The following is a 17,637-nucleotide window of genomic DNA, read 5'->3' on the forward strand; positions in this document are numbered from 1 at the left end:
GACGGAGGACCCATGTGATCCACATTTCTGACAAATCCTGCTACAGCAGCACTGGACGCCAGTGCTTTGGCACCCGTTTTCAATCAACCAATGAGATGCCTTCAGCTACATTACATTCAAGAATAAATTATTCAAGCCCTGAGAGGGACATCCCAAGTCACCTTGATGTTTGCCAAAGCTTCTCCTTGTCCAGGCAACATGCAGGGTTCTCAAAGGCCTGAGGAAGGTATAAGCCTCATCCTCCACTCATGAATGTGTATCAAACACAGGAGAGCCGACGGCCAAACGGGGACAAGCCGGGTTAGCAGTGTGACATGAGGAGAATCGGGAAAAGGCAGCGAGTGCTCAGTCGCAGCTCTCGTGTTCAGTAAGGCTACGGGCACACGCTCACATCAATGGTGCCGTCAAAGGGTTTAGTAGGAGGGGCAGGGGTGGCTGTGTCACACGTATAAACGCAGGAATGTACACACACCCATGCATGCACGCACACACAGGCACACACGCACACGCCCACACACACACACACGCAGACACGCAGACACACACACGCAAACACGCGCGTGCATGCATGCACGCACACGCTGCCACACGCAGGCGTTGCTGGTGCAGGCTGGTTCAGGTCAGTACCTCTGGGATTACACAGGACAGAGAGGGACTCTGGGAGATTTTTTGGGCTACCTGCAGAGCCTCTATCCTCAGGGCAGCGAGCACCAGCTCCTCCTGGGGCGTGAGGAGGGGGAAGGGGAGGGGGTGTGGCCCGAGGGGGGCAAGGGGAGGAGAGAGGGGTTAGAGGAGGACTCACTCTCTCAACACTGGGCATCCCCTTTACACTCCACACCCTACAGCATCCAATCAACATCACTCACACTCTCCATCCCACTCCATGCAAAATCCAATCAATATCCACATGTAGACTTGTAGACAGCATCCATTCAAGATCCCTGCAGACTATGTTCCCTGTTATATCCAGTCAGCATCCCTAGACACTCCAACTGTAGCATCCATCATAAAGATGTCATCACATACACACACCAGCTAACTCACTGTAAGAACTCGAGGAGTAAAATGGAGAGGAAAAATCTCCTGAGCAAACAGGAGCAGGGAGGAAGAAATGGGAGTGGTAAAAATAACATGACAGAGAGGAAAGAGAAGAGGGAAGAGAAGGGCAGGAAAGGGCTCAGCAGGAGAGGGCCATTATACACCAGCCCTGTGTAGCATCAAACCACACACAAGAGCATCAGGGGTTCAAAGGTCAGGGGCCAGAGCTGAGTGGGCAGGTATCTACACACCTGCAGCTTCTGAGCGAACGCAGTGGGGTTGGTCTCAGCCAGGTCGGGTTCCAGGTACTGCAGCCCACCGCCCGCCTCAGACAGTCTGTCTAACAGCGGGGTGTCGGCAGGGTCCGCGGGACCTTGGGGAGGGGTCTACAGGTAGGTGGGCACGGGGGGTGGGGAGTGGGGGGTCATAGTCAGCAAAGCAAAGCCAGCTACAGAACAACACTGCAGCCAGCTCTTACAGAGGTATGATTCAGAGACTTCTAAAAAGGTGCTACATATTCAGCATTCTATTCAGCAACTGCGTGCAACACATGGGTAAACTGTGTGTATGTGTGTGTGTGTGTGTGTGTGTGCGTGCGTGTGTGTATGTATGTGCGTGCATGTTCATACTGAATGAACAGAACATTAGTCAGGAATAGGATCTCTCTAAAAACTACTGAGCCCTACAATTTAGAACCTTCTGGCAAAAATGAAACACTGTCCTCTAGTGGCTGCCACTAGAAGCTACAGAAGACCAAATCTATTGAACAGCTTGCTTGGAGCGACAGAATCAGGCTTCACTCAAACAAGGATTTCCTTCACAGAAGCAATCATTAACTGTTCTTCCTACTGCGTTAGTGTCCGTGTTAGTGTATGAAGTTAATATGTCCTCTGCTGAGATGGAACCGAAACTGCATACAGAATGACAGTAGGAGGAGGCAGGGACTCTGGCAGAGGCGCTGCCTGGGTAGCAGGGGGTGTGCCAGTCTGGGGTAACATACTCACCGCTCCGTCCCGCTCGCTGCTGGGGGCGGTGCTCAGCAGCTCGCTCTCCCTCTTCCGGCTCTTCTCCGCCCCCACGGGCTCATGGCCCCCCCGAGAGGGCAACACTGGAGATTTCACACCAGCAGAGATCTGAGCTTCCATCTCCTCAAAGCTCCTGCAGAGGGAGAGAGGGAGAGAGATAAAGGGAGAGAAAGAGGAGAGAAACATGAGTAAGGGAAAGATGAGGGGGAGAGAAGAACAGTGAAGTATGCGTGTGGGAGAACATGATGTCACCGCTATGTTTGGAACTGACTAGCTCTGTGTACTACAAGTGTGATTGCATGTTTGTGTATTTATTTGTGTGTGTGTGTGTGTGTGTGTGTGTGTGCGCGCGCACGCGCACGCATGTGAAACCAAACAGTGCTGATACCCTGTGCAGGGGGAACTGGGTTCTGAGCCACGAATGCAGGAGCTCTTGGTGGAACTGTCTGTGACTGAGTCCAGCTTCAAGTACAGAGACGGCTTTTTCACAGAGAGAGGCTGGAAGACACACAGGCACGGGTGAGACACACGGACTCCGACACACAAACACAGTTAAATCAGTTCCCATGTGAGTCCCTGCCGTAAACAGGCAGTACTGACCTAGTTAGCCTGTCGGTTTCTCTGAAGAGTGCTGTGGAGGTGCAGTTTTCCACTGAAATGTTTGCTGCAGAGATTTACATGGAAACTCTTCTAAATGACTGACTATCTGAAGAGATCATCCCCTTCTCTCTGACTTACAGTCACACATCTTACTCTGCAAAATTGTACTGGATAATACTGTATTGTAGGAGACACAGTATAATCTTTTCAGTCTCTCAGTGTTAACCATTTTGTCAGAATTCATTGTTACATGTCTACCTGTCACCCTCCCTGTCTGCCTGTCTGTCTCTCTGCTTGTTTGTCAGGCAATTAGTCACTTAGCATGTCTCCTTGTCTGTCTGACTGTATGCCAGTGTATACTCACAGGGGTCGAAGAGCCAATTTTCTCCATATACTCGATCTCATAGTCCGTCACTGCAGACAAAAACAAAGGAAGGATGGATCAGAAGACAGGAGGTGAATGAGGAAAATGAGGCAAAGGGGAGGAGATCAGCAACAACAACAACAACAACAACAACAACAACAACAATGAATGCTGTTCATGAATCTACTATGTGCATAGTGCATGATCCAAAGGAAAGGACGTTCCCACACCTTGCCTTGCATGCTGCCTGGGGCTAGACAGTGCATATATGAGACATAAAGGCATAGAAGAGACTGGGAGAGATGGTTTCACAGGTGGGAATAGGAGCATTACAGCTAAAGCAGGACTCCATCCTGTGGTTCTGCTGTGACCATGACCCAGTCCAGCCAGACATAGTCCCGGGGAGGGTGGATCTGCTCAGGGTCAGGGGTTACTTAAGAAAAGGCCAAACAGCTGGGATCAGAACCAAACAGGGACTGATCATGCCCCTGATTAAGTTTACCCCCACACTGTGGCTCCTCCCATTCAGAGCAGACGAGATCCAGAGCATGTGACGTTTTTCAACTTGTGTGTCTCACACACACACACACACACAATACTCACACACACTCAGGAAGACAAAATCGGATGACCCACACAGGTCAGAAGGTGAAATGAGCTGAAATACTACAATGAGTCCTCTCAGATGCCTGCAGGGCCCACGCTGCACTGAATGGCTGGCACTGACAGCAGAGCTGTCCTTCTGCTCCACTGCATTCCACTCTCAGCTCCCTCTCATCTAAGACATTCTCTGTGTTAGCTGTGCCTGCTGCAGATGACTGAAACTCAGCTTGGTCCCACTACAGAACCTATTCATGCTGCCAGAAATCATGCAATAATACATTAACTTCGTATTAACTAAGACTGCCTTATTTATAACATTTTTAATCACAAAGTAAAAATGTGGTAAGACATGTTGGTATTCCTCTTTGACCATTCTGTGTCTGTAGTGGCAGCAGTGCTAACATCTCACATTCTTTTCAAATGAACAATCTAAAAGCACCAAAAGTACAATGCTGAACTGGAAGTTCATTACTTAAGCTCAACCAGCTGTCTATTTGTTTTCAAACTGCAAAAAAAAAAACAATTCCTACTATTGAAAAGGAGGCAAAGCATTTGCCAACATTTGCCAACTTTGGTTTTAGATGTAAGGGTCAGAGAAACCTTACAGTTGAGATTCATCCTTTTTTATAGTTTTCATAGTTTAAAAAACTAGCTTCAATCTGAAATGCATAAAGGGCAAATGAGGATTTGGTGACAAATGAGGGCAGGAAGATCTATTCCAGACACAATGGAGCTCCATTACTGTGGAGCATCAGAGAGCAGTTGCCGGGGCCTGGTTGCCAAGTCTGTCTGCGTGGGCTGAGACTGTGTGTGTGTGTATGAGACTATGTGTGGGCTCCACTACGTACTGCTCTTACTGCCTTAGTCATGAGCTGCGCCACAGGTGCTGTTAGGAAAGACTGTCTGGCTGAAAATGAGAATGTAAAGCTGGCAGCTGCAAAGCTACAAAGGCCGCACTCAGGCGAACGCGAGCGCAGAGACACGGCCCTCACCGTGCGACTGAGGGGGCAAGCTGTTCTCGTTGACGAAGGCGGTGAGGTCCGAGGGCTGGGGGAAGTCCTGGGGGTCAGAGGTCAGCTCCGCCTCCACACCCTGCAGAGCCGCCCACTTCTGGTTGGTGGAGGAGGCGAGCTTCTCCTCGTCAGTGGCGTGGTCGTCCTGCGGCACGTCGGGCGTGGCCAGGGGCGTGGGCTCCTGGGGATGGTCATGGGGAGGCATGGAAAGCGAGAAACACACAGGACACTGTTGTGGTATGGGGTGAAGATACGAGACATTGCGCCCTGTTAGAGTCCACCGCCACAGTGACACAAATCACACAGCTTTATTCATTTGTATTAATGGAGCTGCACAGCGAGGGTGGTTGCACTGTTGCACTGTTGCACAGATGGATGAGTGCAGAAAGGCAAATACAACTGAAATGCAAGTGACAATATGGACAAACAGGCAAACATTTAGGTTGAGAGATTGCTAATGATGAACTGGACAGGCAGACAATGGATGGACAGATAAAGATGGAAGTGCACAGAGACAAACAGATATGCGGACCCAGGAACAGTGTATCTGAATACTGATGTGAAAAAGCTAAAAATGGCACGGGTAAACACAAGGACAGGTGAGCATGGAGCAGGTACATGGAGGGACAGGTAGACATAGAGACGGTAGAAAGGACTGAAGGACAGCTGAATAGTAAAGTTGAATGTCCATATGGGCAGGTTCAAAGGGACAGGTTGAAAGACAGACAGAGAGGGGAGGTGATTAACTCAAGGACAAGTGAACATGGAGTCTGGGAGTCGGGCAGGACTCACCTGTGACACTGTCTCAGACATAGGAGACCTCTTTGGGGACTTCTTCACTCTGAATGTGTTACTGAGAGAAAAAAGGGAGAGAAGGGGAGAGAGAGCAGGAGAGTGAGGAGCTGCTAAATCTGTGCCCTTCAATGATTGCTCAATTCCACCTGACCGAGACTCTCTGCTGCGGTCTGTACCGAATCTATACCCTGCACCCTATCTACAGCCCTCGTGAACACCTGGGAGTAGCAACTGTAGTCATGGCAACAGGTGAACGGTTTTCTCCTGCGCTGCATAGCCGGTTTTCCACTCCTCTCGTATTTCTATGTTTGAGCGTGGCATAGAGACTAATCCCCTTCTGTGTAAATGCCCTTTTGCACGACACACACACTACAAGGTAATTGTGACCCTATACTTGTTGAAGATCATCTGGTATTGAACGCAGCCGTATCACTCGGCAGCCACGATTACCCCCACCCGCCCAAAAAGAGCTCCCTCCTCGGGGTGACCTGACATGAATACTTACCTGCTAATCAGAAGGGCTAAAACATATCAGATGGGAAGGGGTTTACTCCAAATGCTTGGGATTAACACTGATGGAATCAGTGGGTGAGTCTGAGGACAGTGGGAGGAGGTGACACATTAGATAGCCTCACAAATGCTTGGTGGCATGGTAAGATCATTAGCATGTTATTACTCATTAAGGGAAAAGCATGTAATATCCCCAACATGAAGGTGTTATTCCAGTGATCATGGGGGTGATTTGTAGCCATTAGTACTGTTGGCATGTGCAGATAGATGGGGTTGATACTTTTTTAGTGTGTGTGACACCAGTCCAATAGCCCTGGAGGAAAGCCTCTCCAATCCTGCGCTGACACCTCCTGACTGTACCTTCACCCAACCCCACGCTCACCCTGGCCAGAGCAGCCCAGGAGGGAACTCTGACCACTGCAGCCTAGCCCTGCCCCGGTCTTACCCCAGCCCAGACTGGCGCAGACGGCTCTGCTCAGGTTTAGTGCGGTGCTGTACGCTCGCTCTGATTCCCCCTGACATTTGCCTGAGTGGCTGTGACATTAGCGCTGTCAGAGAACGAAAGGTTAATTACACAGCAGTCACCCAGACTCGCTCATCTGCCTGTGTCTCATATAAACAGTTTTACTGCACGAGATATTGCCATGATGTTGTGTGGAGGGAGCTTTCTGCGCATCTGGAACGATCCAGCATATTTCAGCCTTTCTGATAAGCTTCCACTTCTACAGACATGTTCTGAGTTCCACAACATCATCATCATCAAGTCTTCTGGTGTTTCATATTATCCTAAACTTGGGCGTGTCCTAACATGAAGACGCTACACCGTAGCGATGAGGAATACGACGTCCTCAGGAGCTTCACGGGCCTCTTTCCAGCAAGGTTAGGATGATGCGGGCATTTGGAGCGCAATGATTTAAACTCTCTCTTAAATGATTATGTAATCATCATATTCACGTCATTCCTCTTCATTCTAGAGCTACCCTCTCCAAGCCTCTCAGCAACATTACATAATCTTGGCATGTATAGACGTGACTTGAACCAAGCATGCAACGTTGGAAGATTTGTATTTAAATGTACAGGCCTAGTATAATTGTAACTTTAATATAATATTATATAATGTGATTTATATAATATAACGTAATCTCACATATATCAATTTTGTTATAATATGAGTTAATATGAGGATATAAGGATCCCTCTCTCCTCAGCACTCCTGCACTACTGCAGAGGTTGCCGTAGTGAGGCAAGTCCAATGTGCAACTGGCACTTGCACATAAAGAGACATGAAGATCAAAAAATCTATACAATTAAGAAATGAAATGAACAGTAATTTTTTGCAGGCTTTTCAGTGTTCATCTTCATCTGAAGCTGAATCTGTTAATACCTTTGTGTGGTTTTTCCATGTAATGAATCCTCTACCCCCGTGTTTCCCAACCCTGCTCCTGGAGGCACACTGTCCTGCATATCTTCTATGTATCCTTCCTGCTTGACTAAATCAGGTGTGCTCAGCTAATCAAAAGTGCCACTGATGAGTTCAGTCAGGTAGGTAGAGCAGGGATAGATAGAAGATATGCAGGACGGTGTGCCTTCAGGAGCAGGGTTGGGAAACGCTGCTCTACCCTGTGCTGTGCATTTCTAGACAAAAATGCCTGATGCACGATTCAGGACCAGAAGGAAATGCGGGGAATTTCCAAATGGTACAGTGGAAAGTCATATAATTATGTCAAGAGATCTATTTAGAAAATGACTCCATGGCAACTGAGATGAATTAGCCTTCATTAAGCATTCATAAACCCTCTTGATTCTTTTCTGTAGCACAAGAGGAAGTTAACCTGCAGGAATGTTCAATAGGGCTGGGAGTGAGTTCAGCGGCTGCAGCTGGGAGCTACCCCCATCATGGGGGCGCGTGCGTGCGCGCGCGCACTCACACACACACACACACACACACACACACACACACACACACAAAGGAGGAGGCAGGGAAAAGGAATTGGGGGGCTCTTGGATTGGTTAGAATTGAGATTAGAAGCGAGGAGATAGCAGAATAGAAATGGGACCAAGCTCAACAACTCTGCCTACACATATGATGTGTCAAAAACACAAAACGCATAAAGGAATGGGTCAGTGGAAAGAAACTCTGAAATGAAAAATGGCATTTCTCATGTTGGGCCACAGAGCCATCACTGTACTTACAACAGACAACACAGAGATGTCACATCGCTGAGCTTCCTGCGATAACAGGAGAACACACAGACAGAGAGGTGACAGAGAGACAGACAGGGGACACCTGCACAGAGAGAGGGCTGCATGCACACGCACATGCACAGACACACACACGCGCGCACACACACACGCACATGCACGCATCCACATGCCTACACACAAACACAGATACAGATATGCACACAAATATACACATAAATGCATGTGCACACACAGCAGACACAGACACACAAGCATGCATGCACACGCACGTGTACACACACATATAAACACATAAGTGCACAACAGTGATGTCAGAGCTTAACAATGCCAATTTCAACTTGAACTGGACAAAAATGATGCAAGTAACATTTATTTCCTGCAGATCAATCAAAGGGCTGCAATGGCTCAATCAACAAGGTCTGTATCACAGTAACCTGAATACATGTAAGCCGTATTATTTGTTGTGATTGGTTAAAAGCTAGTCTTTGAGGCTTGATGTCAAAATGCGACAGATTCCCAGACATCAATCTGTGGCTGACCTCTCCAAAAAACTGGTAATATGGGAACAGTCCTCTAGGGAAGTCAGATGCATCTTGGGCCAAATCATGAGTAGCAGAGACTCCTGAAGAAATCAGAAGCTGTCACGGGAGAGCGGTCTGACAATTTGTAAATTTTAGAGATATTAGGTGAAAGGCCTCGGGTGGCAGAGACTGAGGGGCAGGAGAAACAACAAAGAGGGGGGGGGGGGAGAGAGGCGGGGGAGGGAGAGAGAGAGGGAGGGAGATGGAGGAACGGAGGTAATGATAAAACAATTCCAAACTTACGACTTAATTGGGGTCTTCTTCTTCTTGGCGGGTTTGTTCTGATTTTGGTCCTCCAGCTCACTGAGGCTGTCGTTGTCATTTGCAGGCACCTCAAACGATGCGGAGGACGACTTGGGCGGCGAGTTCCCCATTTTGTTGGAGGGCTTGAACGGGTCCACCGCATCATCGTAGTTGTCTGGGTCAAAGTCATACGAAGGCTGGGACATGCCGGGCGAGTTGGGGATCCCCCCGCCGGAGGAGAAGGGGTTAAAATTGGGGTCGTCCCACTTGCTGGGGTCAAAGTTGTAGGAGGCCTTGGGTGGAATGGGAATGTCGTCGCTGCTTTGGGGCGGGGCGTTGTCCAGTTGCTCCACTGGCGGCGGAGGGGCCTTCTTCGCCCCGATCTTTGGCTTCCGGAGGGGCATTTTGGCTCCCGGCTTCTTGCCCAGTTTTTTGGGAGGGGGCGTGGCGTCCCGAGGGGGCTCTGCGGTGTCCTCGGAGTAGTCGAACTCCAGCCTGACGGACTGGCGCCTGTTCAGGGGCTGCTCCTCTTCGCTTGTGGTGGGGGCAGGAGGAGCGGGCGGCGGGAGCTCCTCTGTGGGCGCGGGCTCGTCTCCCGGGGGGGTGGCGGTGGGGACGAACGATACCCCTTTCCTCCCCAGCACAGGGGAGTTGGCGACTTTGCTGCCTCCGGTGTTGAATGGGTCAATCCCCTCAAAGTTGTCCGGGTCCCATTTGTAAGAGGCCTTTGGGGGGATGGGGGAGTTGTCGTCTGGGACAGGGGGAGGGGGAGCTGCAGGGGCTGGAGGGGACGGGTCCCTCTGGTGCGGGGGTGGCGAGGGTGCCGGCTGTGGAGCCTCCTCTCTGGCTCTCAGGCTATCCTGGGGCTCGGGCTCGGGTTCTGCGTTCGGTTTGGGCGGGGCCTTGCTCTTCCTCAGGGTTCCCCTGGGGCTCTGTGCAGCCGAGCCCCCGTCCTCTTCCTCGTGGGTCTTCTTCTTGACCTCGGGGGTGGAGATGGTGCTGCCCTCAGCGGTGCCGGGAGGGGTGGAGTTCTGCCTGGAGAGGGGCTTCTTCTTCAGAGAGGCGGGGCGGGGCTTCTTCGACTTGCGGAGTGTTCCCGGGGCGCTCTCAGTCCCCACACTGAAGGCCTCGGCCCGCAGGTGCGCCGACTGGTCCTGACCCCCTCCTGCTGATCCCTCCTCCGGAGCAGCTCCGTCCAACTCCCCCGCCTGGAGGCTGAGGGAGCGTGTCAGAGGGGACCGCCGCCGGCCGCCGGCGCCACCGTCTGGGCTCCGCAGCTGGTCCTGCGACTCGGGTCCAAATGCCGAATCGGGGAAGGGGCTGGCGGCGATGAGGTCGAGGTTGTAGGTGCCGCTGCTGGCGATGGGCTTGTTCTCGTCGAAGACGGTGGAGAAGGATCGGCACGGAGGCCGGAAGGCCGGAGACTCGGAGACAGGTTCGCTGAGAGAGGCCTCTGGCACAGACGCAGAGTCAGAGCAGAACCCTGAGAGAGAGTAGAGGGCACACAGGGACAAGTCCTTACATCAAACGTGGGAGAAGTGGAGAATTGGGAAATGGTTAAAAACACAAACAAAGACATTTTATAGAATTGACTGTTTGAACTTTTGTTATGTAAGTGTTCTATTTCAACAATCATTACGATAATCACAATGTTCAGTACTGAACTGAGAGAGGGAGATACATCTGAATATAAATAAATATGAAGGACAAACTAAATCCAGTGTAAATTTTATATAAATCAGCACAGAAGTTTTTATGAATGGATATATAATTTGTCTGGCAATTCAAATTACTGCAGGTTCATTACTATGCATTAAAATCAAAGTTATTCCCCTTCTGTAGTTATGCATTCAGCACTGACAGAGATTTCATTTTGCATTATCCAGAAAAGCAGACAGCAGAGTTTAAAGAATTCTCCATTCAGTTTCCACAGTGGGCACGCGCATGTGTGTGTGTTTGCACATGTATTTGTAGTGTGTGTGTGTCATTGATAAAAGATTGCACAGCTGGTTGCAAGACAGATCTAATTATGGTAATTAATGAAAGCTGCAGAATTTAATGTCACACAAACTGAACAAAAGGTTCGACAAAAGGTTCTCCACAGGGGAGAGTGAGGAAGGAGGCTGTGTGGGGTATGCAGAAAAACTGCACTGTTTTACCATCCTAGAGTTCCCAGGAAACTAGTGGGGATGTGCTTCCAACCTCATTGTGCTTCCAACCCTGCGACCTAAGCGTAGTACCAAGTCTAACCTCTAGATGTCACCCTGCTCTCTCACTGTTTTTCTCCATATCTCTTCCTGAATGACAGAGTGACATGTGGAGGCTCAGTGCCCTTGAAGCCATTCCTTAATAACTAGATTAATAGCAGTGTCTCTGTCAGACAGAAGGAGGCTGAGATTTGCTGAATCTCAGAAGCAGACTGGGGAAGGGTGCGGCTGTGTCTAAGCACGTGTGTCACACAGACACAAACCCAGTCCGCCAGCGCTCTGGAAACCAGATGCATGTTGGTTAGGTTCTGGGAGGGTCATTTCCCAAGTGTTTCCAAGAACAATTTATTCATTTTTGTATTTGCAGTAAGCCCATAAATACTAGCAGTTTAAACAGACTTTAGAACCTCCATCAGGGTATAGGTACAGGAATGTCACACTCAATAATATACTGAATATTATTCGGTTTCTAAGGAAATGTAAATGCACAGCGGGGAGTGATGGCCCTGACCCATCCATTACACACTGGTTATTGACATCTCGCCTGGGTTTATTTGGCCATTACCTCCCTTTGCACACACCCACTTTGTGTTGTGTGCTCCGTCCTGCTCACAGCTGCAGTCCAGCATCACGCAGCTTCAAAACACATACATACTTAAGGTGGGCCATATGCACGCTTTTACAAATCAACATTAATTCAACCCACTCGATTCTTGAGGAGATGGAAGATTCCATTGCTAAGGTAACTCATCTGTGGGGTTGAATGGAAAGGTGTTAGGTTCAGGCGGTGAGTGGTTTTCAGTAGGAGAGGTAGCGGCCAGGTGAGACCGCTCTCACCTGTGTCCTCAGAAGGCAGGGGCTGGGTCTGTGTGTCGGGCTCTGGCGGGGGCAGTGGGGGGGTCGCAGCCTTCACCGGGGTGGTGGACTCGGGGGTCTCGAACGCTCCGTCAGAGTCTGAGCTCCTGAAACACACACACGCACATTCATGAGCTCTACTGCAGTGCACAAACAGACAGGATGACAGAGAATCTCTGCTGGTTGGCTCAGCTTTGCTGAGAGGGAGCAGAGCAACAGACGGCTCTCTCCCACAGTGTCTCTGCTTTGAGCGAGAAATGCTTCATAAACTTCATGTCTAAAAGACGGACAAACAGACAAAGCAAGCAGCAAGTCAGAGACCGCTGCACTGTCCGCACTGGAAGGATGTAAATCAATGAACCAGCAGACAGCCAGATGTACAGATAGACAGAAATCCTGTCATGATCCAAACGCCTCTGTTGCAGAATATAAAGGGATGCACGCGATGCAAACGAAAAAAAAAACAAAGGAGTACTAAGCAGAGCTGCAGTTTCTCATCTAAAACGGAAACGTTTATCCCCACCTCACGATGCAACTCGACAGACCCTCACTGTGAATCCGACAGACCGACTGACAGAATCGCCAGTCTCGATCTACTGACGAGGCGCTTCTGCCTCCCGCCGCTTTATTGTCATACTCCTTTGTATCCGACGCCGTTACCAGATAAATAAACGGCGAGGTCAGCGCTGGTGTCTCTGGTGAATTTTTATGGGTAGAAATGAAAGAGCTGATGCTGCATTGTAGGGATGAGATAACAGGCCTTCTGAGGCGTGAATTCTGGGCAAATTCTGTCAAGAAAATGAATACATTTCCACAGCAATTATGCACACAGACTCTTCACACACTGAAATATACTCATGAAATGATATACACACACTCACACATACATATACACTTATATGTAAATAATATATAATTCATGTATACACATACACACGGATATCACAGATATCCTATATTATTCTGCCGAAAGGCAGTACTGTTGTCTGTGTAGGATTTGAATGTAGACGATACATTCAATGTAGACGATAAACACTTTCCTCTTCTAACCATTCATCTGTTTTATGACAATCACCGGCTAGTGTCCAGCACACTGCACCACGGTGGCCATCACACCTCTAAAACCACACACCCTGCACTGAGCCCAACCCCCCCCCCCGCCACACACACACACACACACACACACACACACACACACACACACACACACACACACACACACAGAGCATCTTCATCACATGTCTACATCACTGCACATTTGAAAAAGCACTGAACAGGAACAGCCCTCCCTGGGCTGGGCTCTACCCACACATGCAATCTCTTCCCATTGGTAGAATCACTGTGCCAACGCAGGTCCCGAACCCTCCCCGCCCCCTGTGCGCCCCCGACCCGCTCACCTCTCTCTGGCAGGACCCCTCCCTGCCTGTATCATGCTGTCGTGCCGCGAGCCCCAGGTGAGGCGCTGGAGGAGCCCCAGCGCGGGGTCCCCCCCGCTGCCCCCGAGGAGGGTGTCCCAGCCCCAGCGTGCCCACTGCAGGGGCGACAGAGCCTGCCACGCGCTCAGCGCCATGTCTCCTCAGCGCACCCCGCGCACCCACGCCCTCCGCTCCCACTGCAGCTCGATGCAGAAGCGCGCCGGCACCGTCTCTCCCTCTCTCTCTCTCACTCACTCTCTTTCCCTCTCTCCCTCCCTCCGCTTGGACAGAGGAGGTATGCTGGCAGAATGAGACGCTGCCCGTTATGATGTGGAAGACCAACCGGCTCTCTCTCTCTCTCTCTCACACACACACTGTGGAAGGTGGAGAAGACAGGCTCGCTGTCTGAGCTGCCGTGAGTGAGCCTCCCTCCCTTCCTCTCTCTCTCTCTCTCACTCTCTTTCTCCATCCCTCCCTCTACGTCTTTCCTCTCTGTCCCTCCTTCTCTCTGCGCCGAATTCTAATGAGCAAATGGAAGAGCAGCACCTCTCGCAGAGCGCAGGCAGCACACCACCGCTCAGAGCAATACACGCATCTCCTCTGATCGGGTCATCCCACATATAAATATACATACATGATGTACACTACACACATATGCATGCATGCATACAGCACAGGGTATATGATAAACACATTCATACACTCACACAAACACAAAGTTTTTTGGTGCACACTCACAATCCAACCAAGGTGACAAATGCAACAAAATAATAAGATGAAGTCAAATTCTGTGCACAAACATAAATGATTATCTGTGACTGCTATTGTATCCTTCTCCATCCTCACCACTGTATGGCATGGGAACTATGATTTACAGGAGAACTGCATGGACCTGTTTCACATAGCATATACTGAAGGCCAAAGGGGGGAGAATCAGTGGCAGTTAGCACAAGAGAAAGAGTCAGGGGATTGAGTAGGAGAATTTAACCCCAAGACACTCTCTGATCTGAGTGTGTAACCCACCATGCCAAAAAGCCCAGGTATCCTAGATTACAAATCTCAGTGCTGTCTTGTTGGGTGGGGTTACTGTGTACAAGTATATTATTTAGGGTAAGTGTGCACAAATAAACCTGCATATGTGTGATGTCTTTGTCCTCAGCCTCTCCTCCTGGAGTTAGAAGAACATGCCTATTGATTGTGTGCGTCCCAGGGAGACCTGACACCAGTCGATGGCAGGAGCTCTGAGAGGCAGGATTAGAGAACATCTGTCCCCGCTTCAGATGGGGGGTGGGGGGTAGGACCCCCGCAGCTCTAACTGAGGACCATTATCAGCATCGATGGGAAAAGAAAGGAAATTGCCTTCCAAAGGGAGGGAGAACACAGGATGGAAAGTGGGATGGGATGAGCAGAACCAACTGCTCCACCAAACAATAAAGCCGGTTTATGACCTTGGCACCCTGGGGGCACGTTCGTACGGAGCGACAGAGAGGCGGAAGGTCAGGGGCAAGATTTTACCAGGGACCGCAGAGGGAGAAATTGAGAGACTAAGAGAAAGGGAGGGAAAGGAAAAAGAGAAAGAAAGGGGGACAGTCTGTAACCAGTGTAGATAAGTATGCTTTTGTACTATTTAAACAGACTAGAAATGTTCTTTTGCACAGGTTTTTAAGGATAAAAGAGAGTACTAAGAGGGATTACATTGTTGTACACTCACTCCACAATGTTATGTTTCACCATTTCTGGGCTGTGTCGAAATGATTTCCCAAAAGAGCAATGTTTATGGTCATACCAACAGTGGGCACTGGAAATTGATTAGTGAAATGATTTATTGTGAGAGAGGGGGCAGAGGGAAAGAACTGTGGGGACTGGGGGAACAAAGGAATGATGGAAGAGAGGCTGAAAGTGAAAAGATGTGTTAGGAGTTTGACAGAATGAAAAGGATACGCAGAGTGACTAGGGGTTGGAATTCAATTTAAGGATCTTTAAACTACAGATTTTCGGAGGAATGCAGCTTTGTCTGTGTCAGATATGCTCCTGAGGTGGGTCTGAGATGTGCTAGCTTTCGAAGCCATCTGACCTGCCTTTAAACAATGCTAGATAGACAATTCATTGAAATTCTCAAAACTGCCTAACAAAGGATGTTATCAGTGACATAGCTGTGGGTAAAGAACACAGCTTAAAACCAGGTCGTCACAGGTTAGGTTTTATTATTACGCCCTTCCATTGTACTCTTCAGCTGCATAAAAGAGTAATGTAACTGATATCAGGGCATAACAAAACAGACAGGATATTTAAGTACTCACAAGCAAACATTCCCTCATCTAACCGCAACTGTTAATGAGCCATTCCAGTACACACAGATCATTGGAAACCTACGGCAGAAAGAGATGGACTAACCAGAACTAACACTTTTTTTTTTTCCAGATGACATATGTGCAGGTGTGGGCTCCCATTTTGAATGAGCAATGCTTCTCTTCATATTTTTAGCAAAGATGTCTGATTGCTGATTGACCGAATGATTCTGAATCTGATGAAGCTGAAAGAGCGTTTCAATAACAGATGATTGAGTGCCCTTGAATCTGCATGCTAACGCATGCCATCCCGCCCCTGCGCCCCCTCCACCCACACCCAGAGGGAGATTACGGTGCACCTGAAGGACAGCAGGAGAAAGCCCAGTCTCATTTGCTGCACTTTAATTAAGAGACGGATCTGGACGGGCAGAGATTCACTGCCACATGCATCACGCCAGACTTTTAAAGGCGCTGGGAAACACAGACCTTTACAGAGAGGAGCCCCTGCGCAGGTCCCCCGAGACAGATTGTAACTGTCAATGTTGTCTCGACATTATGGCCACTGTAAATCAGACTCGCATTTTAAAAGGACGCTGGTCTAACACCGGGGAAGGGAGAGATTTGAGTGCAAAATAACACAGTGGAAATAAAATCAAAGGGTGAGGAGTCCTGTGTATTTATCCTGGAGGTACACACACATGCACTCACACACAGGTAGACACATAGGCCTACACACAAACACACATTCATCTTAGAACAATAACCAATCCATGAGTCAAGCTTTTAGAGGGATTTTTTTGCTGGATGCAGCTAAATTAGGACTGGTTTTTCTTCCTCAAGTCAAACAAAATAAATATGGATTGTTCTGGGTTCCACAGGCGAAGGGTCTTGACAGACTCCCTTTTAAATATATAAATTAATCATGAGCCAATTACCGTCTAATGAAATGATGGAGAAGGCGTAATAAGGTTATTCAGTTACATCACATTTTTTAAGCATCTTCCATGCGCTTGTAGAGGACATTTTCACACACCCCTTCAAAGAAACTGTCGTCATGGTGACCGTAAATGGCTCACGCCATATGTTTGGAAGAACGGTCCACGTTGGCAGCTTGCACGCAATCCTAGCCAGCACACAAAGCTGCACACACACGCATGCGAGCGCACACGCACATGCGCACGCACACACCTTTGAATATCAGCCAGCTGCACAAGCGCCTCAGGAAATAAGCAAATCTTGCCATAGGCTGCAATTTATTTCTGAAATATTTCTTTATGAGGCTGTCTTCAATGTGATGTCACCAAGAGCAAACCATCCCCAAGCTAATTTACAAAACAAAGAATGAGGAGTTCTCTCTCGCCCTGAAAACTGCTGCTTTCAGGGGACAGCAGGGAAGACCAATGCGACACACACAGAGAGAAACAGTTATAAATCACCATTGTTGTAAAACGTTTTACTGTCTGTATTAACATTCATGTTCATAGGTGGGGTGTAATGCTAATGGATGGTAATGGCTAATGATCTGTGTTACTGCTTTCGCAATATTTCCAAACATCGGCTGCATGAACCCACCAGATTGAGAGCGAGCTGAAAGGAGAGAGGAGAAAGGGGGAATGAGGGACAGGGACACCTATGAAACACGGTTGCTGTCACACGCGTTGTCGCTATGGCATTTGCTGAGCTGGATTACGGCGTGCTGTGCAATGCCAAGTCAGGAGAGGGAGAGAAGCAGGGAGGGTGGACAATGAAACGGGAGAACACACAAAGAATGAGGTACTGTAGACTGCATGTGTAGCTAAACGTTTTGGCAGCATAATTTGTTTATTACCATGTCAATACAGCTCTATTTGAACTGAACTTGAATTGAATTAAATACAGACAAAGAGAGGGGGAAG

At 49.0% G+C, this 17,637-nt stretch overlaps 1 protein-coding gene across 16 annotated transcripts in view; it reads right to left on the reverse strand.

The window, feature by feature from the left end:
- tacc2 (transforming, acidic coiled-coil containing protein 2) overlaps nt 1-17,637 on the reverse strand; it is an 83,905-nt gene that overhangs the window by 12,881 nt on the left and 53,387 nt on the right. For 6 of the 16 annotated variants that reach the window (XM_036546708.1, XM_036546706.1, XM_036546709.1 and 3 more), the window contains 10 exons: nt 12,022-12,146; nt 8,978-10,460; nt 8,142-8,177; nt 5,436-5,496; nt 4,623-4,872; nt 3,028-3,077; nt 2,452-2,561; nt 2,043-2,196; nt 1,290-1,424; nt 628-720 (listed from right to left, as the gene is read on the reverse strand). In XM_036546708.1, the coding sequence (XP_036402601.1) occupies nt 628-720; nt 1,290-1,424; nt 2,043-2,196; nt 2,452-2,561; nt 3,028-3,077; nt 4,623-4,872; nt 5,436-5,496; nt 8,142-8,177; nt 8,978-10,460; nt 12,022-12,146 (2,497 nt within the window). Of the gene's footprint in view, nt 1-627; nt 721-1,289; nt 1,425-2,042; nt 2,197-2,451; nt 2,562-3,027; nt 3,078-4,622; nt 4,873-5,435; nt 5,497-8,141; nt 8,178-8,977; nt 10,461-12,021; nt 12,147-13,436; nt 13,849-17,637 lie in introns of those variants that run through there. The other 10 variants (XM_036546716.1, XM_036546715.1, XM_036546713.1 and 7 more) reach the window with 7 other exon arrangements.

Source organism: Megalops cyprinoides, chromosome 15 (genome assembly GCF_013368585.1).
Source record: "Megalops cyprinoides isolate fMegCyp1 chromosome 15, fMegCyp1.pri, whole genome shotgun sequence".
Lineage (NCBI taxonomy): Eukaryota > Metazoa > Chordata > Actinopteri > Elopiformes > Megalopidae > Megalops > Megalops cyprinoides.